The following is a 26285-nucleotide window of genomic DNA, read 5'->3' as shown; positions in this document are numbered from 1 at the left end:
GAGGAGTCAGTGGTAAGAGGAGTCAGAGGAGTCAGAGGAGTCAGGGGAGTCAGGGGAGTCAGGGGAGTCAGAGGAGTCAGAGGAGTCAGAGGAGTCAGAGGTAAGAGGAGTCAGAGGAGTCAGAGGAGTCAGGGGGAGTCAGGGGGAGTCAGGGGAGTCAGAGGAGTCAGAGGAGTCAGAGGAGTCAGGGGAGTCAGGGGAGTCAGGGGAGTCAGAGGTAAGAGGAGTCAGAGGAGTCAGGGGTAGTCAGGGGTAGTCAGGGGAGTCAGGGGAGTCAGAGGAGGCAGAGGAGTCTGAGGAGTCTGAGGAGTCTGAGGATTCAAGATTCAAGAGGTTTATTTGTCACATACATATACATACGTTCTTTGCAGTGAAACGTCTTTTCAACGCACCCGGAGATTACGCGTCAGAGCACTCAGGACTAACATTCTGTCAAAATAAATTCAAATGACGCTCTTCACAACTCAGAGCCGAACCGACTCCTCCGACTCGTTACACCAGCTAGGTCCAATGAAAGAGCCCGAAAAAAATGAGCAAATCTCTTCACGAGTCGCTCGCGCAGAGCCGAATCTCCGAAAAGAGCCGAACTTTCCATCGGCAGCGGCTCCTTGTTTGGCCGCAGGGGGAAGAGAAAGCCCATTAACTGCGTGAGCTCTGGGTCTAATGTCTTGTGTCCACACCACGCTGCAATCTGGAGCTTCCTGTCGGGGACGGGATTTCCAGCGCAGCGTTTATACAGCTGTGTTTACCCCTTCTGAGTGTCAGCAGCTGTACGTGCGCGGAGGGACCGTCTGCCCCCGTCCACCAAGAAGAAAGAAACTAATCCTTTGATCCCTTTTCACTCCCAAAACACTGAAACTAAAACTGAAACAAAACATGTCATCCCGCTTTGAGCGCCTGTCACTTCACAGGAAAAGGCAAAAAATGAAGAAACCGTTCCGCGAACCTCCACGTGCAGCCACTAAGGACTTACTTGTGAGCACTTGTTTCTACTCAATTCAGTCGCCAAAAGATAAGATAACATAATTTTAACACTTGACATTAGTATGAATTGATGGCCCTCGTAAATGTATTATTGTTGTACAAGTATAACCATATTATATACAATACGCCTGTACACATAATTAAAATAACAAGATATTATATTAACATATGGTCAGATAGTTTTATAGTAGAAGAAATCATTTTTAATAATTATAATAATTGTATTTGTTGTTTTATTATTGTTTATTATTATTATTATTATTATTATTAGGATTTTTATTATTATTTTCCACCTAGGAATTTTTCTGGCGAAAAGTTTCTGGAGCGCATTAACTGCTGAACCCACGGACATGAATGAGGTCTCGTTGTATTCGGTCCATTTCAAACATTGTGTGGTTCAAGTTCGATCCACATCGATCGATAATCCGAGCAGGAATTAGTGAAAAAACGTTGCAGATTTACGGGAAGTGGCAGAGCGTTGGCGAAGCCTTGTGACATCATCATCCAATTTGTTATATATGTGCAGGTTGTGGCTCTGGGGGGGGGGGGGGGGGGGGCTGGGGCGATTTGATTAGTTTCAGGAGTGGGCCGTTTTGTGACATCATCACCCGCAGTTATAGAAGTCCAAGCTTCGTCTCTTGGAAGTCTTTCCCATTCCACCACTTGGGGCACAGTGAGACAGAAAACCTGCGAGGATGCTGCGTTTAAAGGAAACCCTGAAAACTGTAACTCGCGCTGCGTTTTACAGAACCTCGGAAAACTATGATCGGTCACAAAAGGCGTTTTCCCACCGTAAGTTGTTCTAAAAACCCTTGGAGGAACCGTCCCTTTCTTTTGTTGTCCACACTGCATGACCCAGGTACGATTGTAATTGTTTAAACACCGTTCTTGAGGGGTATTTAAACTAAACGACACGAGAGGAACATCCAGTGACGTAAGTTGGATAGACTTAGCTGGATTGAATTGTCAATGGGCGATCGACTCCATCCATCGCGATTGAGCATTGATGACAGACGCTTTCTTAATTTTTGATTTTTAATCTGCCAGGAGAAATCCAAGCATTGAAATGGTGTAAGTGCTGTTCACCATGTCTGAGACTGGAGGGGGAGAGAGGGAGGGGGCTCTATATGCAAATCTTGGAATTATAATAACATCATATTATATATAATATCATCTCATAGAGAAGGATTTAGGTCCATTTTGTTAAAGGTAACTCAGAGAATTGGAGCAGGTTTTTGTTTTGTTTTTTTCTCCTCCAGACAGCGGTGCACCTTGCGCCGGCTCCCGACTCCCCGGCCTGTTTCTTTTTTAGATCTATTTATTTTTGTTTGTTTCCTACGCGTATGAAACAAAACTGCTTTCTGTTGCCACAAGTTTTTTGTGTAAATACTTTACCTGTAAATAATAAATCCTGCACTTCTGTAACACTGAGACCACATTTGCTGCATTACATTACGTTCTACGAACGGGTGCCAAGCACAAGGGCATATCCCCCCCAATAAAAATTGTCAATCGCAATTGATTGGAATTTTGCACGAGCATAACTGGACCCCGTGTATTGATGACTGCAGCTATATTATTATTCATTATATACTGTCATTATTATCCTTATAACAGCAATCCTAATAATAACAACAACAAAAAAGGGGAAAGTTGCAATGCATCTTGAAATTGTTTCCACATGGAACAATTGGATTGACAGATTACATTGCAGTGAGTAACAGGTGGATGGGTCTTAACCCCGAAGCAAGGCAGTTAGGGGCTTTCGGCTTGACCCGCCACAGACACCTGAGCACACCCACGGCCTTAGGAAATGAAATCCACACCATGGCTTTACCTGCGCTAAACCCTTCGTTTCCCATGTTGCACCTGTCCCTTTACAACGGTTAGTAACTGTGAGAAAGCTGGCGCTGAGCGCAAGATTGGACAATGGCTCTTATTCAAACCTCGCTGAGTCCTTCATAATAGGGGGTCTGTGTTTGTCACTGGAGAAGTGTATTTGTGTAATGAAAGGCTCAGTTTCCTGGAACTTAGAACTAGTCCTGGACAGAATGAGGGATTATTTCGCTAAACATGTGTACTAAATGATTGCATTGTATTGGAGAGATGTGAAGGACACCATTGGAAAAAGGTGATTGGTGGTTAAGAGTGAACCTTAAAGCCAAGAACTGGTATTGCTGGGAGAATAAACTGTATATTGCCTTCAGGGAATACTCAAGATATTAGATCTCTCAAAATGGCTTTGACTGTTACCAATAAGTGCATTTAGGTGGAAAAGCGCTGTACCACCATGTGGTCCAAGGAGCTCTACTATGTGGTCGAAGGGCCTCTACTATGTGGTCGAAGGGGCTCTACTATGTGGTCGAATAGGTGCTACTACCTGGTTGCAGGAGCTCCACTATGTGGTCGAAGGAGCTCTACTATGTGGCCGACAGGTCTCTACTATGTGGTCACAGGAGCTCTACAATGTGGTCGAAGAGGCTCTACTATGTGGTCGAATGGCTCTATTATGTGGTCGCAAGAGCTCTACTTCTGGTCGAATGGGCGCTACTATTTGTTCACAGAGGCTCTACTATGTGGTCAAAGGAGCTCTACTATTTGACTGAAGGAGGTCTACTTTGTGGTAGAAGGAGCTCTACTATGTGGTCGAAGGAGCTCTACTTTGTGGTCGCAGGAGCTCTACTATGTAGTTGCAGGAGCTCTACTATGTGGTCAAAGGATCTCTACTATGTGGTCACAGGAGCTCTACAATGTGGTCGAAGAGGCTCTACTATGTGGTCGAATGGGCTCTACTATGTGGTTGAAGGGGCTCGACTATGTGGTCGAATGGCTCTATTATGTGGTCGCAAGAGCTCTACTTCTGGTCGAATGGGCGCTACTATTTGTTCACAGAGGCTCTATTATGTGGTCAAAGGAGCTCTACTATTTGACTGAAGGAGGTCTACTTTGTGGTAGAAGGAGCTCTACTATGTGGTCGAAGGAGCTCTACTTTGTGGTCGCAGGAGCTCTACTATGTAGTTGCAGGAGCTCTACTATGTGGTCAAAGGATCTCTACTATGTGGTCGAAGGGGCGCCACTATGTGGTCGAATGGGCGCTACTATGTGGTCGCAGGAGCTCTACTATGTGGTCAAAGGGGCTCTACTATGTGGTCGCAGGAGCTCTACTATGTGGTCGAAGGGGCTCTACTATGTGGTCGCAGGAGCTGTACTATGTGGTCGAAGGGGCTCTACTATGTGGTCGCAGGAGCTGTACTATGTGGTCGAAGGGGCTCTACTATGTGGTCGCAGGAGCTCTACTATGTGGTCGCAGGAGCTCTACTACAGTATGTGGTGGAAGGAGCTTTACTATGTGGTCGTGGGAGCTCTACTATTTGATCGAAGGAGCTCTACTTTGTGGTCAAAGGAGCTTGACTATGTGGTCGAGGAGCACTACGATGTCATAGAAGGAGCTTGAACTCTATGATGTTGTAGAAGGAGCTCTACTATGTGGTTGAAGGAGCTCTGCTATGGGCTACATTCACACTGCAAGACTTAGTGCTCAATTTCGGATGTAATTCTCAGATCCGATTATTTTGTTTGGCTGTTCACATTATTTTTTAAATGTGGCCCATATCAGAATCCAGTGTGAAGGGGTCACGGTCCTGAACTGACCCGCATGCGCAGAACCAACAAAGACATCACACGCAGCACGCTGGCATACGGAAGTAAATGTGGCAGGCAAGTGCGGCCCGGTGGTTGTCGGGCGGCGTGGGACCGTGAACCTCAGCTCAAGCTCGCAGAAGAAATGTTTGAATCCAGACGGGGGCTCCGTGTTTTTTGTTTTGTTCAACAAGGACATTTAGTCAAATAAAATACTCCAAAAATAAAAACACAATGTGCACAAATTGGGCCCCGATTACTCCCTCAGAGGACGCGCACACACACACACACACGCCGGTGGTGAGGGTGGGGGCGGCCGCAGGGCACCTCGCTCTGCTAGCCAGCCCCAAAGTCGGGGGCGGAATTTCAAGTTTATTATGGAAACACAGAGGTACCTTTTTCTTTTGCGTCCACGTTCCTGCTCTAGTGACAGTGTCCACTGAGTGTTCAGACCGAGATCGCAAGATAAAGAGTTTTTGGGATTTCTTCTATTCATATGAGCAGGCCACCTTGGCCTGCAGGGTGAACGTCGCCTTTGTGGTCGAAGGAGTTCTACTATGTGACCAACTACTATGTACTTGGTGGAATAAACTCATTCTGATTCTGATTCATTGTATTTTTTGTTTGTGAGCAATTTTATTCTTGTTCTCTTTGTTTTGATGGGTTTTGTTTTGTTCCCTTCCTGTCGATATGTGCAATGAGATGGTGTGGGAGATTTGAGATTGATTCTTTGTAGTGGCTTCTTTCAGAAAATAATACCAAAAGGTACTCCTTTCAAATAGTCACTGTCCAAGCTGGAGCGGGTTTAATGACGCGCATTCCAAGATCCAGTTAGAATTCAGACAAAAATTCCATTGATTATGCATTAATGTTTTACAAAAATATTCTCTCTGGCTCTTCAATATGATAAACCAAACAAAAGATATTGATCACAAATGCTTTCTTTCAGTTTGTGACAATAGATTTTGATGATGGTTTGCGGTAGTTTGTGGTCATTTTTTTGTAGTCAAAAAGTCGTTCCGCTTCCCCTTCTAACTAGCATTCTCTCCCAGGTGTTGCGTACTTCCACAAATGAGATTGACACTTTCTATTGCAGACACGGAAAAGGGGGAGCTTTCGAGGCGAGAATACACCGATCAGCCACAACAGTAAGACCACCACTAATAACCACGAATATTGTGTAGGTCCCCCTCGTGTGGCCAAAACAGCTGGGACCCGTGGAGATATTGACTCCACAAGACCTCTGAAGGTGTCCTGTGGTATCTGGCACCAAGATGTAAGCAGCAGATCCTTTAAGTCCCAGAAGTTGCGAGGTGGGGCCCCCAGGGATCGGGCTTGTTGCTCCAACACGGAATGGACCCTAATCCCGGCCATCCACACGATGTAGAAGAAAAGGTGATTCATCAGACCAGGCCACCGTCTTCCATTGCTCCATGGTCCAGTTCTGACGCTCACGTGCCCATTTTAGGTGTTTTCGACAGTGGACTGTGGTCAGCATGGACACTCTGACCGGTCTGCGGCTACGCAGCCCCATAGGCAGCAAGCTGTGATGCACTTTTTCAGCAATTTGTGCTACTAGACCTAAGACAGGTGTGGCTGTTTAAACCACATCACATCAGCATTAACTTTTTCAGCAATTTGTGCTACAGTAGCTCATCTGTGGGATCGAACCAGACGGTCTAGACTTTGCTCCCCACGCGCATCAATGATCCCATGGGCACCCATGACCCTGTCGCCGGTTCACCAGTTGTCCTTCCTTGGACCACCTTTGGTCGGTACTAACCACTGCGTACTGGGAACACCCCACGAGACCTGCCGTTTCGGAGATGTTCTGACCCGGTCGTCTAGCCATCACAATTTGGTCATTGTCAAAGTGGCTCAGATCCTTACGCTTTTCCATTTTTCCTGCTTCCAACACATCAACTTCAACAGCTGACTGTTCACTTGCTGCCTAATATATCCCAACCCTTGACATGTGCCACTCGAACAGGATGATCGGCGTTATTCACTTCATCTGTCAATGGTCTTAATGTTGTGGCTGATCGGTTTATGTATATAGTATATATAAATATGAAATCCCACCGTGTGTCCTGTCCAGCTGTTTGTGCTGTGCCATGGCTTGCTGCAGCTCACCCAGCTGCTCTACAGCTCCTACTTCAAGAGCACCATCACCACCATCGAGAGGCGAATCGGCCTCTCGATGATGGTGACACAGGTGTTGAGGTGCCACAGGTGCTATTGGATTTTAATGTTGTGGCTGATCCATGTACACTGGTAATCCAGGTTAATTAATATTATTCATATTCAGATTCACACTTCCATAAACTATAGCAAACCATAATTCCATAGTTATGTTTTTCTTTACACTTTTATTTTTTCAGGTCAAATCAATTTAAAGTTAATTGTGGCTCCAACATTCCAGCCCCTAAGTTTTAACACCATAGCAAAACAATTACTCAAATCAATTCAAGGAGCCAATACACCACACAATGTACATCCATACACAAAGTTCCTGAATAGGCTTAAATCCTTTGTGTATGTAGGTTAGTAAAGCTGCAATAGTCAAGCTGTCAGACAGAAAAAGTTCAGGAGTCAGAGGCATTAGCATTTGTGTGAGTGTGTGTCTGTGTACAACTACCTCTGGGAGTCTTACGAACAGGTTACTAACACAAGACTCCCAACGGATGGATCTAGACGCATCTTATCAGTCCACTGCTTCCCTGAGCAGACAGAGCTTATCAACGGGTCTTTGCAGGATGTAAGTTTTGGTTTTAACCAGCACACTCTGAACAAGACCCTTTGATCCTGGCAAGGTCTTCACCACATGGCCCGTGAACCATGAGTTCCTGGGTGCCGTGTCATCCCCTATGACCATGACGACAAGCCGGTCAGGTAACCGAGGTTACGTTTAGGGATGTTCCACTTGCTCCTTTGTTGCATGGGCGGGGGATGATCCCTAATCTATCTCCTCCAGAAGTTGTCTGCAAGGGTCATTCACGATTGCTTAGACCTGACGTAAAGCCGCCTGCAGAGTCTCAACATCCAATATTTGTTCCTTCAGGACTTAATGCAGGATCTATTTTGACGAGTTTTATCAGCATTCCCCAAACCCCACCACGGCGGGCTCCAGAGGGGGGTTGAATGCCCATTTGGACATTATCTTTTAGCAATGCATTTTCAATCCTTTTGTGAGCCAATTCCTTCGATGGCTCCCCGAGCTCCTTCTGTACTCCCGCAAAGTTTGTTCCGTTATCTGTCACTGAAATGCTTCTTCCTGGTCCTCTAGAACCCGTGAATCTGCACGGGGCACTGACGGAGTCGGGTGCTCGGTAGTATGCCCCTTCTAAATGGATGGCTAGACTCACCAAGCAAGTGAATACCATTCCCCAGTGTTTCACACGAGCACGGCCTCGCTTCACCTCAATTGGAGCCCCTGATTGCTACTCTGATTGGTAGCGCCCTTGAATATTATCAGCATAGTGGGGAAAACAAAAAAAATGAGAAAAAAAAACTGTATAAAAGATGCAGAAGTATGGAGGAGTAAAACGTTCTGAATCCCCGGGCACGACAGGAGGGGTGTTCAGGTACTTTACCGTCTGAAAGTTGGATCCGGCGTAATAAAGTCTGACATCGGCGCACTTTCAGAGGATTGTCTTCCGAAATTGGCCACAAAAGTGTAGTGTCTTTTATGAGTGCGACATGCCCCCACTTTACTATAATTCTCCAGCCAAGGTTTGGGGCTGACTTTATTACTATGTAAATGCCCGTATCGTATTTCCTTGTCTGAAAGGTAAGGGTGTGGCATCCGACTCTCTGACACTCAAATGCCAATTGCCTACGCGGGGTTTAATGCGGGTTTTGATCCTTTGGCAAACATAGGCTTGAAAGCACTGGCAGGGGTTGCATGGTGTGTCAACAGAAGGGAAGCTCCGTGATACACCGGGCCCAAAGACTTGTCCCGTTGCATAGCCCATCAGAATGCTGCATCGTCCGTACCGCAAAGCAATTTAAATTTTTGAATCCTCGACGAGACAGCGGCTGGGACTGCTGAGGTTAAAATATGCGTCCGGGACGTTCTGGCGTCCACATGACAGCTTGTTATCCATAACCCGTGTGTTCCCACTGAATATAAAAGCAGTATTACACATTTTCTCCCTGTATATTTTATCGTATCCTGGTACAGTTTGTATTGTGGTAGTCACGCTGGATAACCTTACACGGGAATAACTAGATCATTTTTACAACCTTACACATCACATCTGGGCAAATTCCAATAGCTTGCAGAAGGGGGGTCGATAGACTATATTTCTGTTTTCCCTCCCCGTGGCAAAAAATGGAAAGAGGAGGGGTGGGGTTGTGACGACAGGCAGATGTGAGCCCCACCAAGCCGCATCTCCTTTGTCCACATTAGCTCCATTGTTTGTAAATTTGAAGGATAACTTCGGCGGAACAAAGGTATTCTTGGACCACAGAGGATCTCTCTTTTCACTTTGTTCTCGGCGCTCGAGGCAGAAAAAGTGCACAATGGAAGGTTGACGCAATGCGAGAGATTCAGCCCCTTTGAAAGCAGCTCCCACCGAGCATTCTGCACGATAGCGTGAACTGTGCTGGGGTGTAGTGTCGGGTGCTGCCATGGGAACCAGATACTGTTATTCCTTTTAAATGTGTGCAGCGGGGGTTTCGTTACGTTACAGCACATATTCAACTTTCAACCTGAGCAGAAAGGCCGTTTGGAGGAAGGAACGTTTGCAGGTCGCAGGCAATCACTGAGGGTACTTCAGTGGCGTTCAGTGGCGAGGGTTATTTCAGTGGGAGGACTTTGTGACTGCAGTTTAATACGTTTTCAATATCTGTACACTTTGAGACTTTTTTATTTAACTCCACTACCTTTTAGAGCAAATATCTCTTACTTGTTATTCTGCTACTCCTAAAAAGACAGAAGCGCAATTTCTTTAAAATGGAATTAACGTGTAAGAATGTGAAATGCAGCAAACTGTGCTTTATCGTAATAATTCATCGTTTATCGTAATTAGCTGAATAATCAACTAATTGATTCGTTAGTTAATTAATTGACAAATTAATTTAATATTTGGTTAATTAATCAAACAATTAATTAATTAAACTATTTATTGGTTAATTAATTAATTAATTTGTTTATTTATTTATGTATTTAATAATAAATTGACTAATAAAATAAATAAAAAAATTGGACAATAATAATCTTGAAATGTGAGTTATAATCAGGAAAATGGTTAGGGCTAATGTAAAATGCTGACTAGTTGCTAAGTAGTTAATGGTCGAAAATTCCTGTTTACTGTTAAAAATTATAAAAACTGTGAAATATCAAGTCCTTTCTTCTTCCACCCCTGTTTCAAAAAGTAAATTTTTTGCAAATGTATAATCTGCAAAGTGTCTCACCTTCATAACTGGGATGCACGCGGGGAGCGTAGGCCCCGAATTGGATCAGGACGGGGATGTCGAGGCCCTGTCGCACCCACTCCACCACGTGCAGAGAGGCCGCCGCCGGCGTGTCAGGTGGAGGAACGCTGCACTCCAGCTCCACCGCCCCCTCCACCTTTCCACGCACCTCCAGACTCGCACCCACGCTGCTACCTTGAGAGGGAGGTTCGCAAAGAGTTTAAAACAAAAAAATAAAATATATATATATATATATATATAAGTCGTCACGGTGAGTCGTTAGAAGCGGAATGTCGTTTTGAAAAACCAACCGAGATCAAGTTCTCTTCTATACACAATGACACGGGTGGTGGGAAATAAAAGCACGATTAAGAGGATCAAGAGTCCATGCACCAGCAACACAGTGGCATGAAAGAGGCGAGAGATAAACACTCAGTAAACAGCAGGATTATATATGAGTGTATACAAGGATTATGTACATATAAAGACTTTGGCATTGCTCTTGGAAAAGGCCGCCAAGGGTTAAGAGACGAGGCCAACGCAGCGCTAGCGGCTTTAAAACCAACAGCAATTCCCAAAGTTGATTTCACATCAAATTTTCCATCTAATGATTTCGATTTAAACACAACACATTTATAACACGATGAATCAAAGCTGAGATGAGGTACGTTAACAGGAATAGGGTGGAGGCGTAGCTACACCCAACGTGTAGAGTGGCAGTTGGCTTGGCTGTGTACTGACATAATGTCCAAACTTAATACATAAATAAACTAGTATTGGACGGATGGATGGATGACTTGATGAATAGATGAATGGATGACTGAATGGATTGATGGATGACTGGATGGATGACAGAATGAATGAATGAATGAATGGATGAATGAATTCATTCATTAATGGGTGGCTGGCTGAATGAATGAATGGTGGATGCATAGTTGGTTGGTTGGTTGGTTAAATGGATGATTGGAAGATTGAATTAATTAATGGGTGGATGGATGGATGGTTGGATGGATGGATGGTTGGATGGATGTATGGATGAATTGGTGGATGGATGGATGATGACTGCATGACTGAATAGATGGATGGATGGATGGATGGATGGATGACTGAATCAATGTATGGATGGATGGATGATGACTGAATTGATGGGTGGATGGATGGTTTGATTGATGGATGGATGCGTGCATGGATGGGTGGTTGGATGCTGACTGGATCGGTGGATGGATGGATGGATGGATGGATGACTGAATCAATGTATGGATGGATGGATGATGACTGAATTGATGGGTGGATGGATGGTTTGATTGATGGATGGATGCGTGCATGGATGGGTGGTTGGATGCTGACTGGATCGGTGGATGGATTATGGATGGGTGGATGGCTGGATGTGTTAATGACTGGATGGGTGGATGGATGGATGGATGGATGCATAGATGACTGGATGGGTGGATGGATGACTGGATGGATGGATGGTGAATGGATGGGGTGTTTTGTGAAGAATCAAGGTGATCCTTACAGAAGAGGCCCAGCACGGCCCCCAGGGTCAGAGTAATAAGATGAGTCCGTGCTGCTCCCATGTCTGTCGCTCATCAGATCAGCAGCGTGTCAACCTGTTGGCGAGAGGAGCAACAACAAGACATGTCAAATCACTGATAACGAAATACATTTATATATTTATTCAATATACTTACATTTACATTTTTAATAATAAGTATTTATCCATGAAAATATATTAAAATACATACATATCTGAAATAAATAATCACTTAATTCAATTAAGTCATCTATTGACACACACACATATATATATATATATATATATATATATATATATATATATATATATATATATATATATAAAATTATTATTATTATTTTTTTTTTTAGTTGTGGAAAAGTCCTTTGTTACTGTATTTAATTACAATTCTCAAATACAAGTATCTGAGTTTACTTAAAGGTGCAGTGTGTAGAATTCAGTGGCATCTAGCAGAACGGACTTGGCTGACATGGAATAAAATATTCATTCATTCAAGTATGTTTTAAGTGTATAATCCCATGAAAATAAGAGAATTGTGTTTTTGTTACCCTAGAATGAGCAATTTCTAATCTACATAGGGAGCGGGTCGCCTTCCACGGAGGCCGTTACGTTGCACCACCATGTTTCTACAGGAGCCTAGAAAGGACAAACCAAACACTGGCACTAGAGAGCGCCTTTCGCCTTTCGTTTTGAGACAGTTTCGCGGCAACAGCAGCATCCGCAACATCACCCCTGGGTGCCGCTAAATTCCACATACTGCACCTTTAAGTGTGATCCGTGTCGGAGAGTTTGACTCCACTACATTTAAAAAGTAAAACCATCTATACGCTTTGACTGTACTAGGTTTAAAAAGGCGGAGGCGGCGTGGCTTTCAAACGTGAAAGAACAAATACGAAAACACGTCAAAATGAACATAAAGTAACACTGACATGGACACGAGCGTGTGGCCGCGGTGGTCGCTGTCTGCGGGGGCCCGGAGATGATTCTAAAACGACACGTCTCCCAAAACATGACTGAGGCCCCACAAAGCCGCTAGCCGCTTGCGACAAGACGACAGGGGGAGCGGAGCGTTGAGATATTGAAAAGCTCTTCCCAGTCTGGAACTAGTCCCACATCATTACCCAAATGGGGCGTCGCGTGGCCCTCTGCCAGGGGGCCCCGGGGGCCCGCTGTCCTCCGCTCAAAGTAAATGTCATAAATGTCGTATAAATCCTGGGGAAGTCGCACGGGGAGCGACATCTAAGTGTGTTATTTAGGACGCATCAATGAAGTCATTGCTTGGCCCACTTTGTGTGTGTGCGTGTGCGTGTGCGTGCGCGTGCATGCGTGCGTGTGAATGCATTGAATTTAAGGGCGGAGATAAGCAGCAGCGTACAGTAGCGGAACAAGGTGTTTAAAAATGTTGCCGGTTTGTTATCCCCCCCCCCAAGTCTGTATTTGTGCTAAAACCAGCCGGAAATTATGAATTAAAGCTGTAATCATGACTGGCCATGCAGATTAAGTGCAATTATCCAAGCTATAACCCCATAACGTGCAACACATGTACAGATTATACACATATTTAGGCACATGCCAGGGTCCCCCCCCCCCGCCCCCCTCCAAAACCACCCCCGGGCCTCAGCATTTTGGTGCCTCATTTGAAAATAGAAATATCCGCCCCCCGGTGCCCCGAAACCACCGCAAGTGGCTTCACTAAACATTATCGTTTGGATTGCGCTGCTTGAAATCCTCTGTATGACGTTTCACCACTTTCCGCTCGTTCAGAGAAATACCTCAAAAAAAAAAGAACAGAATAAATATAGCTGCAGGCAGCAATATACGAGGTCCAGTTTAGTCATTTTAGGTACCAATCAGCATGCGCCTTCGTCACTGCATGTTCCACTTCCGGAGTTCAGTTTAAATATACCTGAAGAACGGTGTTTTAAGAACTACAGTATAGATAGTCAATACTTATAGTAGGTAGTAGAAAGTCACAGTTTCCGGGGTTTTGCAAAACACAGCAGGAGTTACAGTTCTCCGAGTTTCCTTTAAACGCAGCCCCGGCTCGAGCTCTGTCTCGAGCTGCTTTCACACATGAACTCCAGACAATGTCCGGATAATCCGGACAGAGTCGCCCTTTCACACATGTAGCACACACCGACTGGGAATACTCTGTTTGGTTTAGACGAGGGGCGGAGCCGGGGTAGATCTTGAAGGAGGCAGGACATGACGCTGCAGAGTTTTAGCACACCCAAGATGGCGGACGACGCTACCGGCTTATCAGCGATGATGACTTTTTTCGTCTTTGGACGTATCCGCAATGTATACGAGAGAGCGGAGCAGAATATAAAGGAAAGCAGAAAGGAGTACGAAGCAGCTGCGCTCCCTGCACGGAGGTAAATTATTGTTCTTCACACTCGGTGCCGCACTCGCAAGTGGCTGGAGGGGAATGAGTTCCGAAAGACGCGCTTGGACGTAAAAAACGTTGGATGACGATGTGTCAAAGCGGCCCGCTCCTGGAACTAATGGAGTAAGGGCAGTTTTTCACTCATTTCCGCTCGAAATGCAGATGGGTATTGATCAAATTGGAACCACAACACGTTTGCTACGTCCCGGTTCTAATGAGACCTCAACCGCGTCCGTGCCTTCTGCCATTGTCGTGTTTCAGATATGACTTAATTTTCCGCATTTTGGTGAATTTTACTGGATGTGAATCACAAACTAATGAGCTGACAACTGCATCGTACAATGTAGTGTTAGGAAGCTCAAATATTTTGAGCTTACTTTGAAAAGCATCCCTCTCAACTTGGAGAACCAAAACCCTGCTGCACCGACTTCATCAGTTCATCAAATAATAAATTATATTTTAGCGGCTGGTTTTCGCCACCATTTACAATTTTAATCCTATAAGGCTTAAGTAGTTTATTAAGTATATATTGATAGATTCAGCTGCTTTTCTGTTGTGTTAAATCATTATAAATGTATGTTCATACCTATATACAGTATATACACATAGTAGTTTTGTTTTGTCATTTACAACACAGTGTGCTGTGTAAACTATAACGCTTCAAAAAAGCTTAATTTCTCCATCGCTACAAACGCTGGCCTGTCTGCTTCTAAGTTCAGTGCCTGACTGCCGCACATTTACTGCAGCAAATTGGATGATGATGTCATAAAGTGTCTTATTCTTAAACCCATCTCGCTCCATTACCCGATCGGGAAAAAATTCTAACGTTGGCGTGTTGGTGACGCGCTGAAGTTGGGCTACTCCCGCTCGAGTCTAGCCGTTTTTGGCACTATTTTCTGCTGCGTAGGCGGAACGATTTGTGTGAAGCTGGAAGCACGACATGTCTGTGACGTCACGGTTCAAACGACACCTCAACCCAGTAGCCCCTGCAGTTGCTCTGTTCCAGACACTTTTGGCCTGAGAAATTAAACGGTAAATAATAAACATGCCTCCAGCGCGTTATTGTTATTATACAATTATTATTACCTGGCGTCCACCCCGGCGGGATGGACGCCAGGTAATAATAATTATAGCTGCAGGCAGCAATACACGGGGTCCATTTTAGTCGGGGGGGTATTTATATTATATTTTACAGGTTTTACAGATGTTTGTTATTCACTCATTTCTCACTATTCTGTATTTTCCAGTCATTTTTGTCTTTTTTTTTCCCCATTGAAAATGCTGTAGGGCTACATTGGAGCGTTGACTGTGTTTTTCCACGGCACCTGTACGAGGCCGACCGCTTGTCGTTTTCTTCTTTCACTTCTATTGCATTGCAGTCCAGTTGTCGTAGCTTATGTCCGTTCCTTTTTATTTTTCTCATTCCTGGCATTGGTCACTTTTTCAAGTATATATAGAATTAAATATTGGTCGGATAAATTCTCCATCCTCTTTGTTTGCGCTCGGTTTACACGTAGTTTATGGATCCTTTGTTATTCACGGACGTTTCCAAATGTTCTTCTCAGCATTTAACGGAGCTCCCAGGTTGTTTTTACCTGGTGGTGTTGTCCTACGTGTTGAGTTCAGCGCTTCCTCGTCTTACGTTTTGGTACTTTTAGGTCTTCACACTGATTGTCGCTGTTATGCAGGTGACGTTTACCTTTTAATACTTGTTTTTGGTCTTGTCTTCATTTCTTTCTTCATTTCATCTTAATTTCTTTCTGTTTTCTTGACTTTGTCATTCCGGAAATAGGGTTATTTTGTTCTGGCAAAGACATTTTGTGTCCTGGCCGACTAAGTCCACGGTCTTCTGAGTGTTGTTTATCCGTCCTTTGTTGTTAACGAATATCTTAACCACCTTATTTTCCTCTATCCAACTTTTCTGTTCTTTTCACACTTCATCGCAAAGGGCCTTTCTATTTTTCCTCAGCGTGTTGTACTTGGTGGTATTGGAGCATCACCTGTAAGTGCTGACCTCTTTGCTCCTATCTCATTCATCTGTAGTTAATCGTTGCTTTGTAATCGACGAACGCATCCACTTTTTCTTTGCAGCACTTTACACTCATGCGGCGGCCCTTTATGTTCAACTCGGCATCTCTTCGGCTTGTGTTGTAGTAATTTCCCCCTTCAGACATTCTTGAGTTGTTTGTTTGGTCGGCAGAAAATTGATGTCCATTTCTCGTCTATTCCGGTATTATATTAAACAGCAGCATAATGTCTTCAACGTCTTTTGTGTTAATTATGGGAATTATATCTAGCTTTTCTTTGTATTTCAGCAACATGGTATTTCGTATAGCGTATTTGCGATCGCTCCCTCCTGGTTGGGAGCGAGTTGCTGCCCCTGGTGAAGGAGTTCAAGTATCTCGGGATCTTGTTCACGAGTGAGGGGAAAACGGAGCCTGAGATGGACAGGCGGATCTGTGCGGCGTCGGCGGCGATGCGGGCGTTGTACCGGACCGTTGGGGTGAAGAGGGGGCTGAGCCGCAAGGCAAAGCTCTCAATTTACCAGTCAATCTACGCCCCAACCCTCACCTATGGTCATGAGCTTTGGGTCGTGACCGAAAGAACGAGGTCGCGAATACAAGGGGCCAAAATGAGTTTCCTCCGTAGGGCGGCCGGGCTCAGCCTTAGAGATGGGGCGAGGAGCTCGGACATCCGGAGGGAGCTCGGAGTTTCCGGAGGTTCAGGAATTGTTATTACACAATGGGCTTTGTGCTTTTCAGATTTATTCGATTTATTACAAATATCAGCACAATCTTCTGAATTTCGACATTTAACACATCTAACAAATTCATAATGACATTCATTTATACGATTAAACTAAATTCCTGTATCCATTTAAAATTGTGGCTTTGATGTGCAATATTTGAACCATTGTTTACGATTATATGTGAATATATGTACACCAAGTACCTCTGCCGTTGCCTGTATTTCAAATTCCGCAGCCAACTTCCAAGATATTTATTTCGTGAAGTTGACGTTTGGTGTTGGCCAATAATGACATAGTTTGAAGCTTAACCATTTGATGCTGTGTGGGGCAACAAGGACCTAGTGACGTAATTTTAGTGGTGACGCATTTCCGTGGATTAAACTGTCCGATGGGTTACGGTTCCATGAAATCCGAAAAGCCTTGACGCCTTTCTGTGCGTATTTACATTTTCCCGGGTGCTGGTTTTACTGATGCCTTCCAAGAACATAAACGCATCATTCATTCGCACATTCGGGGTGGACTGGACTCAGTGTGGTGACGACTTTCTGTGGATCTTTCTGTGTTTTTTACGTGTCCAAGTCTTCAGATAGGTTACGATTCCATGAAACCGGAAAACCGCACTCCACCTCACTCCACAAACTCATCTCGTTTCACTACCCGACCCGAGGTTTTAGAACCTTAGCGTGTCAGTGATGCACAAATGTTTGGCTACTTCTAGTCAAATTTGGTCAGTTTTTCACTAATTCCTTCCCTGCCTGCGACGTCCCGGTTCTAACGACACCTCAACCATGTCCGTATCTCAGCGGTCGCCCTGTTCCACAAACTTTTAGCCTGATAATTGCCAAGGAGAAGGAAAATAATAAAAATCTGAACAATAACATTGATAATTATAAAGCTGCAGGCAAAAATACACAGGGTACAGTTTGGTCGTGTCGGGTGCGTTTTACAGTTTCCCACGTTCTTTGAAAAAGCAGCACGATTTTCTGAGGTTTACTTGAACGCAGCAAGGGCTCCCCCCGGTCTGTCGTCTCCTGGTTGCTCGTCTTGCATCACTATGCGGTCTACACAGCGCAACCCTCCTGTCCTTAAAACAACCGTCCATCTTTGCCTGTAAACCAGAACTGCTCATTGTTGGAACTCACATGTTGTCTGTGGAATTAGAGCTGCACTCCCAGTGGCGGGTGGCTGTTTGGTGCTGTGTCGGACACGTCATATATTTGCTGAGTTTTTTACTTGGATTCCTTTTTTGGTAAGTTACGTTTCCATGAAAAACCAAAAATGTCGTGGTACTTCTGTGCGGATTTACCATTGCACGGCATCTAGTTTTCCAACGCCTCAGTGGATCTTGAACGCATCACTCAGTCGCACATTTCAATGTTTTTGAGGGACGCGCTGACAACATTTTAATGATTCGTTTTCATTGTATTTTTCATTAATCTGGTAAAGTAATGTGGTTGATTTAAAGTATCAAACTCACAGATCTACTGACACCGACCAGGTAAGAAGCTTTATAAATATACACGTAAATAGGTCGTTTGGTAACGTCTAAACACTGCAGAGTGACCGAGCCCACGCCGCACACTGGACACGCTCCAACTGGACATTCTCAATCACATTCTGTACATTTATAGTAAATAATACCATGATGTCATAAAGCGTCTTACTGTAAACCTCATCTCCTTCATTTTAGAATGAGACGTTTGACGTCAATTAACCAAGATCAACTCAATATTTCGGGTCAAAGTTGTTTGGTTTTTCACTAATATCTGCTCTGTATGCGGATCAATTGGATGAAATTTAAATCACGAGATGCTTGTGACATAGCGGATTAAACGACACCCCAACCATGTTGGTAGCTAATGTCGAGGTATGTCTGCCAGATAGTTTTAGCCAGGTTGGACATATTTTGGCGTCAGATGTACTGCCTCGTCTGTGTTGAAAATTGCTCAAAATTTGGTCCTTTCTTTGCTAATATCTGCCTCGTATGTGGATCGATTTGGATGAAATTTCAACCACGATGTCTTTGTGACAAACGAGAGGCCAACTGTGTTATGCCATAGTTAGTGTTCCACATAGTTTTAGGCTTCAAATTCAGAGACTTTTTTTCTTGAACAATAACAATAACTGCATTTCATTGGTTCTGTACCTGTACTCTGCTAGTGACAATAAAGTTGAATCTAATCTAATCTAATCTAATCTAATAAAGGGCTGCCGAACAATAACAATAGGTTTCCAGCCCTGTGGGTTGGACCCCTAATAATAAAAATAATAATATAAGGTATAGAATAATAATAATAATCCATCTGTGGTGTGGGGATGGTGTGGTTTGAGCAGCCACACCTGTAGGGAATTGGGCCCAGGACCAGGGTGGCTGTACACCCGTTGCTCATTATACCGATCAACAAGCAACAGATAAAACCCCCATCCCTACAAACACACAGGAGAGGAGCCCTTGTCATGACACGCTGTACATCTGCTCCGGGCTTGTTCCACCTAGCCCACTCCCGACAATAAAACTGTTGTGTTTTCAACCCCATCCCCCATGTCTCTGAAAACGTCACTCGGGTGGCGTGCGGCGGGCGGATCCACCGCGCCCTCCATCGCCCCCAGGACAGTGCACTTGGCCTGGGGTTTGGGGTTTTAACAGGGACGGTGCCAACGCTGCTCTCAGCTCTCCATCCCCACACGCAGCGCCCCGCTAATGCCGCGTCATTAAGCTAAGCTAAACTAAGCTAAGCTAAGCTAAGCTAAGCTAAGCGACGTTAATTACACCCGCTGAAAGAGCAGAGGCTATTTTGGGAGGGTGGAAACGCTGCCAGTGACCGGCCGAATCCTGCGGGCACGTGTCAAACAGCCCGTCCCAACAGCCACGTAGGCATGTCCCGGCACGGAGCAGACACACGGGTTATTTGGAGATGACGGCTTGCATATACAGTATGTATGACCGTATGTATTTGTATGTGACAAATAATCTCTTGAACTTGAAATTGACTTCATACACAAACTTTATACATCTATCTATCCATCTATCTATCTAGTAATAGTACGTATATCTGTCTGTCTGTCTGTCCATCTATCCATCATCCATCTGTCTATCATCTATCTATCTAGTAATAGTATGTATATGCATCCATCTATCTGTTTATCTATCTATCTATCCATCTAGTAATGGTGTGTATATCTATCTGTCTGTCTGTCTATCTATCCATATATATCTATCTATCCATCTAGTAATGGTATTTATATTCCGTCTAGTGATAGTATGTATGTATATCCATCCATCCATCTATCTAATTGAATCACACATTGTTCTCCTAATCCACTCATAACAGCCCAGTGTTTAGCAGACCAGTGATGGCCGACCTGCTCCCGGTTCCTTTCTAATCGCCTCTGCTCTTTCTGAATGTTCCATTAGTTGAAAGAGAACGTCGAGGCTGCCAGGCAGAGCGGCCCTAATGGCAAAAAACAGCCCATATCTCTCCAGCCTATTCACCAAGCTTTATGGGCTTTTCATTTCGCGGCCGGGGCAAAGTCTGAACAAGTGAAACACAATTACACCGGCTGTCAGCGGCCGGCGAGGCTGTTCCACGGCGGTCCCTGGGCGTCTCCGTAAACACACACACACACACACGCGCGCGCAGGTTCACAGAAATGTCATAATCACCACACTGTAGCCTGTCTGCAGCGTGCGACCCGCCCCCATTAAAAAGAAAGAAATAAATAAATATAAATAACCCCTGCTGTGCCCTTTTTTCACACTGCCGTGGAAAGAGCAGGAGTCGAGCCGTCTGGCGCGCGCTCAACGCAATGAGCAGGAAAATGTCGAGGCATTTTAACTCTGCGGCTTGGCGGGGAAGGTGGGGTGGGGGTGAGGGGAGGCGTCGGCTTAACAGGCGTCACGGGGTCCGGCGGCGGCCGCGCGCGTTCACACGTGCTGGGGGGGGGGTTACGACCCCGACGCCCACGGCAGGTTCCACTCGAGCGCGTGACGGTGACGCAAAACGAGTCGGCCGCGCCGAGTCTGGATGCCGGAGGCGTCGAGTCTTCACTGGGTCACGTCGCCAACTTATCAGGGTCAGGGCAGGTGACGCGGGCTGATCGTCGAAAGGCGCCGTCTGCGTCGATGCGAAGGACCCCGTTTGGCCCCCCGGGCCCCCGGGTGAATGGCCCTGAGCGTCTCCCAGCGTATCAGCATTTACATGCAAATCCCGACGTCCTAAAGCCAACGTGCGTCTCATTAAACCGCCCATAAAATTTCTCCCTGCGCCTCCACATCGCCCCTTTTTAGGGTGGAGTGGATAGAGCGGAGGGTTAGGGTGGAACAAAGACCAGCTTGGCTCAAAGACAAGACGACGATGACGATGATGAAGACGAGCGTGTGTTTAAGATAATTAGAGATAAGAAAAAAATAAAATAAAAATAAAAAAAGAACACAAATAATAATAAAAACAATAATAAAATTAATAAAATAAATATATATAAAAAATAATAGAGATTCTAACCCTGACGCCTACAGCAGGTTCTTACACGACTACATTCTCGCGATGCAGAGGCAGGACTCGCGAACGATTCGGTCGTCGCGAACCGATCTTTCATACGACTCGTGTCACTCGGACGGGAGTCGTTCTTTAGTTTTGTTTTGTCCGTCACCGCAGCCGGACGCATAGACATTCACTGTCTGATTGATTGGCGAAAGGAAACGAGCGGACGCTGGCGACGATGAAGAGGGTCCCGTGCGCCACCTGTGACAAGCTTGATGGGAGGGTCAAACGCTGCTGCAGACGGGCGGAGGAAGAGGAGGAGGAGGAGGAGGGGGGGGGGGGGGGTGTTATCATTGCTGTGTAAAGGTTAGCTTTCAGAGTGCGGCGTGGAGTCAATCCAGAAAATCGTGCAATGAAAAAGTCAATAGAGAGAGAGACAGGGAGAGAGAGAGAGAGGGAGTGGAGGGAGGGAGGGAGGGCGAGCGAGAGGTATTGGGCAGAGAAATAGATTGACCAGCGGGAGAAATACTGGAGGGAAATCAGGAGGGAAATAAATATAGATGTCATATGGCAGGAAAATGATGGAGAGACAGAAAGAGAGAGAGAGAGAGAGACAGAGAGAGAGAGAGGTATTTGATTATGTATTTACATGTGTGTGATGGAGAAATATGATACCGGTTCAGGTACAATGGAGGACGGCTGCTGCCAACTGCTTCCGACCCAACGCCGAGTTCAGACGAAAATATTTTAGTCTGATTTTCCTCCCCCGGCAAAGCCCCAGATCGGGGGAAAATGATCGCGCGATCCGAGCGACGCAACGAGCTGCAGCCAATGAGAGCAGACGGGGAGACGGGAGCGCACGGAGCAGCCGCCAAAAATACACAACATATGTATTCGACTTTTCTCCTATAATATTTCTCATTTAAATTCTGCTTTTTTTTTATGTTATTTTTTTTCTCAGTGATCGAGAATGGAATAAGAGATGAATGATCCTGCCCCGCGCGTGACAGACGGACCCGACTGACCCGGTCAGTCCTGTCGTGTGAAACCGCCACGGCGTCAAGGCTCCCCCTCACGAGACAGAAAGCCGTGCGGTGTGAACAGCGCAGGGATCCGAGCGCTTTGAAAGACGTGTGGTGTGTCCATGGCATTAACACCAACCAGCCGTGACACAACCGATCACCAACCGGGCCCCGCCCTCACCCGCTGCACCACCTGCACCACCTGCTGAACCCTAAGTGACCCTAACCCGCTGCCATCGACCGTCGTGCTCCCGATTCCTCACAAGCCGAGCAGCTGCTGGCTTACCCAGAATGCACTGCTGCTTGACAGACAGCGGCAGCGCTGAGAGCCGCTCTTAATATTAATGGGAATATTATTATTATTATTCATTCATTTTCCTTTGTAATTTATGTTTTTATACAATTTCATGTCAACGGGCTTGTTTGTCGGGGGAAAAGGGGAACGACAAGCGGCTTTTCTACAGTGAAAACGTCATTAATTAAAATTCTGATGACGGTTAGAGTTACTGCTCTCAATGAGAAAATCACAGTGGAGCTCTAACTCAACAGGCTGCTATTTAAATAGAAAACATCTCTGAATAAATAAAAGAAAATCACGATTAATGGCACAACTATCATTCGATTAATCGCGATTAAGCATTATAATTGTTTAACAACCCTCACACACATACATAAACACATACTGTATATATACACATTCATATACACACACACGAGATCACTGCTGCTGCAGTTATGTCTCTTCATTAAATCTGCACTATGAGTCAAACCACTGACACACACATGCATGCACGCACGCACACACACACACACACACACACACACGTTCCAGTCAATTTACTCCCGCCATGGAAACACACAGGCTCTCCAGACACTTCCTCCCGTCCTCCACCCATCCTCTGATGGAGGAAAACCAGGAAACAGCAGCAGCAACAGAACCCAAACATTAACAATATCAAAGAGCGAAAAAAGCAGCAACAGAACCTCGTGACATACCGGGAAGCAGCATGAGGGATTTTTTTTTTTTTTCCCCACCTTTGTCAGTGCAAATAAATCAATAAATAATAAAGTGCTCATGCACGCTGCGTTCAGTTGCTCTATAAAGAATAATAAACTGTGGACAGAGTGAGTTTAGTGCAACCGGGAAACTTTGAGCTGTAACCCTCTTTTTAACAGGAACGGATCGTGAGTTTCACACTGACACTGAAATCATGCACGATCCTATAAACCGATGAATTAGAGGAATTGGTGCAGCCTTGCAATTTTGATCTTGCAACACAAGCGCTAGTTTGCACTACTTATCTTTCATTCGTTTTTTTTCTGTCTATTTGGCAGTGAAAACAAATCCTTAAAATAATTACAAATCTGGCATTTTCTTACCACATGATGTGTTATCCGTCTCAGGATTCCTTCAAATTACAATTATGAATATATGACTTAACGGGTCCTTTGTGACTCCAAAGGTTAAAATGAACCTTTGAATCATGCTCTGATCATTTATTTGACTTTCATTCAATGTAAGACAGCACTTAGACATCATAGGTACAATAAACTTTAAACCCCCCCCAATTAAATAGATGAACCAGGTACAATTTCGATAACATTGATAACATTGATACCATTGATACCATTGATACCATTGATAATGGTCAATATGGTGGCAATCATGCGAATGAATTTCAGATTATATATTTTTTCAAACGCTAAAGGGACTTCAACTAAATATATGGACTGTCAGCGTGAGGCGAACCTGATTTTTTTTTTGCTGTCGGGGAACCACGCTGAGATCTTATTTCCGCAGAATTGCAAAAGAGCACACTACAGGACACGCTCTGAGAGGGGGAACAGGAGGGACAGGTGAACGGTTCAGGGAGCAGTTTTCCTGAGTCAGAGGAGAAAAAGGCTGAAGGGGACACACAGCGGCAGATAAGAGCCCAGACAAGACGACAGGAGATGGTACGAGGTGCTCTGCTCTGTCGCTCTGATCCCACGGAGGGCGGGGCCTTCCAGCGGCGTAAGAAAAGAATATAAGGACAGCGGCCTGAGGAGTACAACACCTACAAATACAGGATGATAATTATAAGAATATCAAATCCTCTGTCTCAGGTGTCGGCTCAACCGCTGAAATGTTATGGACGTGCCCGTGGAGACCCAGAACAGTCGTTTCTTTTCTCTTTTCACGCCGCGCCCACACAAGGGTGATTCCTTAGAGCGACGTGGAACGTCGTCAGAGACGAAGCCCGAGTCGCTCTGATCCCAGCGCCCTGCGCCACGTGGCGCCGGAGGGTGTAAGCCCAAAATGTGAGGATTCCAGCGAGATGCACAGCGCCCCGCGGCTCCCACGCCAAAGGGGTAGATCAACCTTGGAATGGCGTTGTGATCATTCGTTTCAGTTCGATAACTGTGATTATTGGATGGAGGATGCTCCGCATGATGACGCTCTGGAGACGGAACGGGGATGTGAAGCGTGCCACTGATCATCAGAAGTTCTGTTGTAAACCCAGTGTTTCCTAAATCTTACAATAAAGATTTAGGAAACACCGGGACTTGCAAACGACTCGTTCACGGGGAAAAAATCTTTCCAATGACTCGGGAGTCTGGAGTCACTCCCATAAGAGAGTGAATCTTGGAGAGAGTGAAAACAGTGACTCAAGACTGAATTCACATTTGAATAGAAGTGATTCGCTCTTCAGATTCCACCAAACCTGAAGAACTGAATACAGAATTCAATGATTCTTGTGGGAATTTCATTCACGACTCGTTCGTTCATCGTTCAGGAAGCCAGCAAAAAGTCCTAAAAAAAATGAACGACTCGTTTTACAGAACGACTCGTCAAGAACCGAACCTCAAAATGAAGAAAAGGGGATGAACCTCTCACCACTACCAACAGCTCAATAGCTTCAGCGACACCCGAGTCGTTTCTGATGTCGCTCAGCGCCGCCGTTCCGGACGAAAAAAAAACAAAACGGGGAATTCGACAAACTGGCGCGGACGTGCAGATTTTGATCTTGCAACACAAGGGATGGTTTTCCCCCCGTTATGTATTCTCCCGCGGTTCAACCTCGCCCTCAGATGCCGGAGTTTGACGGAAAGCACGAATTTCCCTTCCTCCCCGGGCACCCTGCGGAGTATCTGATCAAGCTGCCGTTGACCTTCACGCAGACATGTACACAAGTGTCCTTTATGAACGACGACATCACTCATAAAGTCACGCTCTGAGGCGTCTGGGGACAATAATTGTACCGTCTGGGGCTGTTTTGGGCTGAACCGTGCCTAGAAATAAGATAAGAGATATCATTTTAAATACTTTTTTATTTTGTATGTGTGTGTGTGTGTGTGTGTGTGTGTGTGTGTGTGTGTGTGTGTGTGTGTGTGTGTGTGTGTGTGTCGGCAGCCCTTCACAGTTGCTGTCAAAGTGGAACGTTTTAGGATCCGCTCACGGCTGCTAAGAAACGAGACCCGGCTCCCTTTAAAGAGCCAAGATACACCACTAAAACAACAACAACACAAGAACAGACAGACAGACAGACACACAGACAGCCAGACGGGTAGATAGATAGACAGACAGACAGACAGACAGACAGACAGACACACAGACAGACACACAGACAGACAGACAGACAGGTGGATACATAAACAGAGAGACAGACAGACTGACAGATGAATAGGGGGATAGACAGATAGACAGATAGATAGATGGATAAATGATAGATAGACAAAGAGACAGAAGCATAGAGGGAAAGACAGATAGACAGATGGATAAATGGATCGACAGACAGACAGACAGACGGACAGACCGACCGACTGACATCTATCTATCTATTTGGATGGATAGTGTGGCAAGTACAACCCTGTTTGGTTGTTCCTGAGTGCATTAAGTTAGGTACCCACAGGCAGGTAGAAAGAAAGAAAGAAACAAACAAACAAACAAACAAAATAAACAACAGACAGACAGACAGACAGACAGACAGACAGACAGACAGACAGACAGACAGATAGATAGATAGATAGATAGATAGATAGATAGATAGATAGATAGATAGATAGATAGACAGACAGACAGACAGAC

General features: G+C 45.2%; 1 protein-coding gene across 4 annotated transcripts in view; it reads right to left on the bottom strand.

Moving 5' to 3' along the window:
- The window catches only part of igsf9a (immunoglobulin superfamily, member 9a), a 65299-nt gene that overhangs the window by 37510 nt on the left and 1504 nt on the right, over window positions 1-26285 (bottom strand). For 2 of the 4 annotated variants that reach the window (XM_080018140.1, XM_080018141.1), the window contains 2 exons: window positions 11558-11651; window positions 10042-10236 (listed from right to left, as the gene is read on the bottom strand). In XM_080018140.1, the coding sequence (XP_079874266.1) occupies window positions 10042-10236; window positions 11558-11618 (256 nt within the window). In that variant the 5' untranslated portion in view covers window positions 11619-11651. Of the gene's footprint in view, window positions 1-10041; window positions 10237-11557; window positions 11652-20377; window positions 20454-26285 lie in introns of those variants that run through there. The other 2 variants (XM_080018142.1, XM_080018139.1) reach the window with 2 other exon arrangements.

Source organism: Zeus faber (genome assembly GCF_960531495.2).
Source record: "Zeus faber genome assembly, chromosome: 17".
In the NCBI taxonomy this organism is placed as follows: Eukaryota; Metazoa; Chordata; class Actinopteri; order Zeiformes; family Zeidae; genus Zeus; species Zeus faber.
The sequence above is the reverse complement of the archived record's forward strand: the minus strand, read 5'-3'. Positions and strand labels throughout refer to the sequence as shown.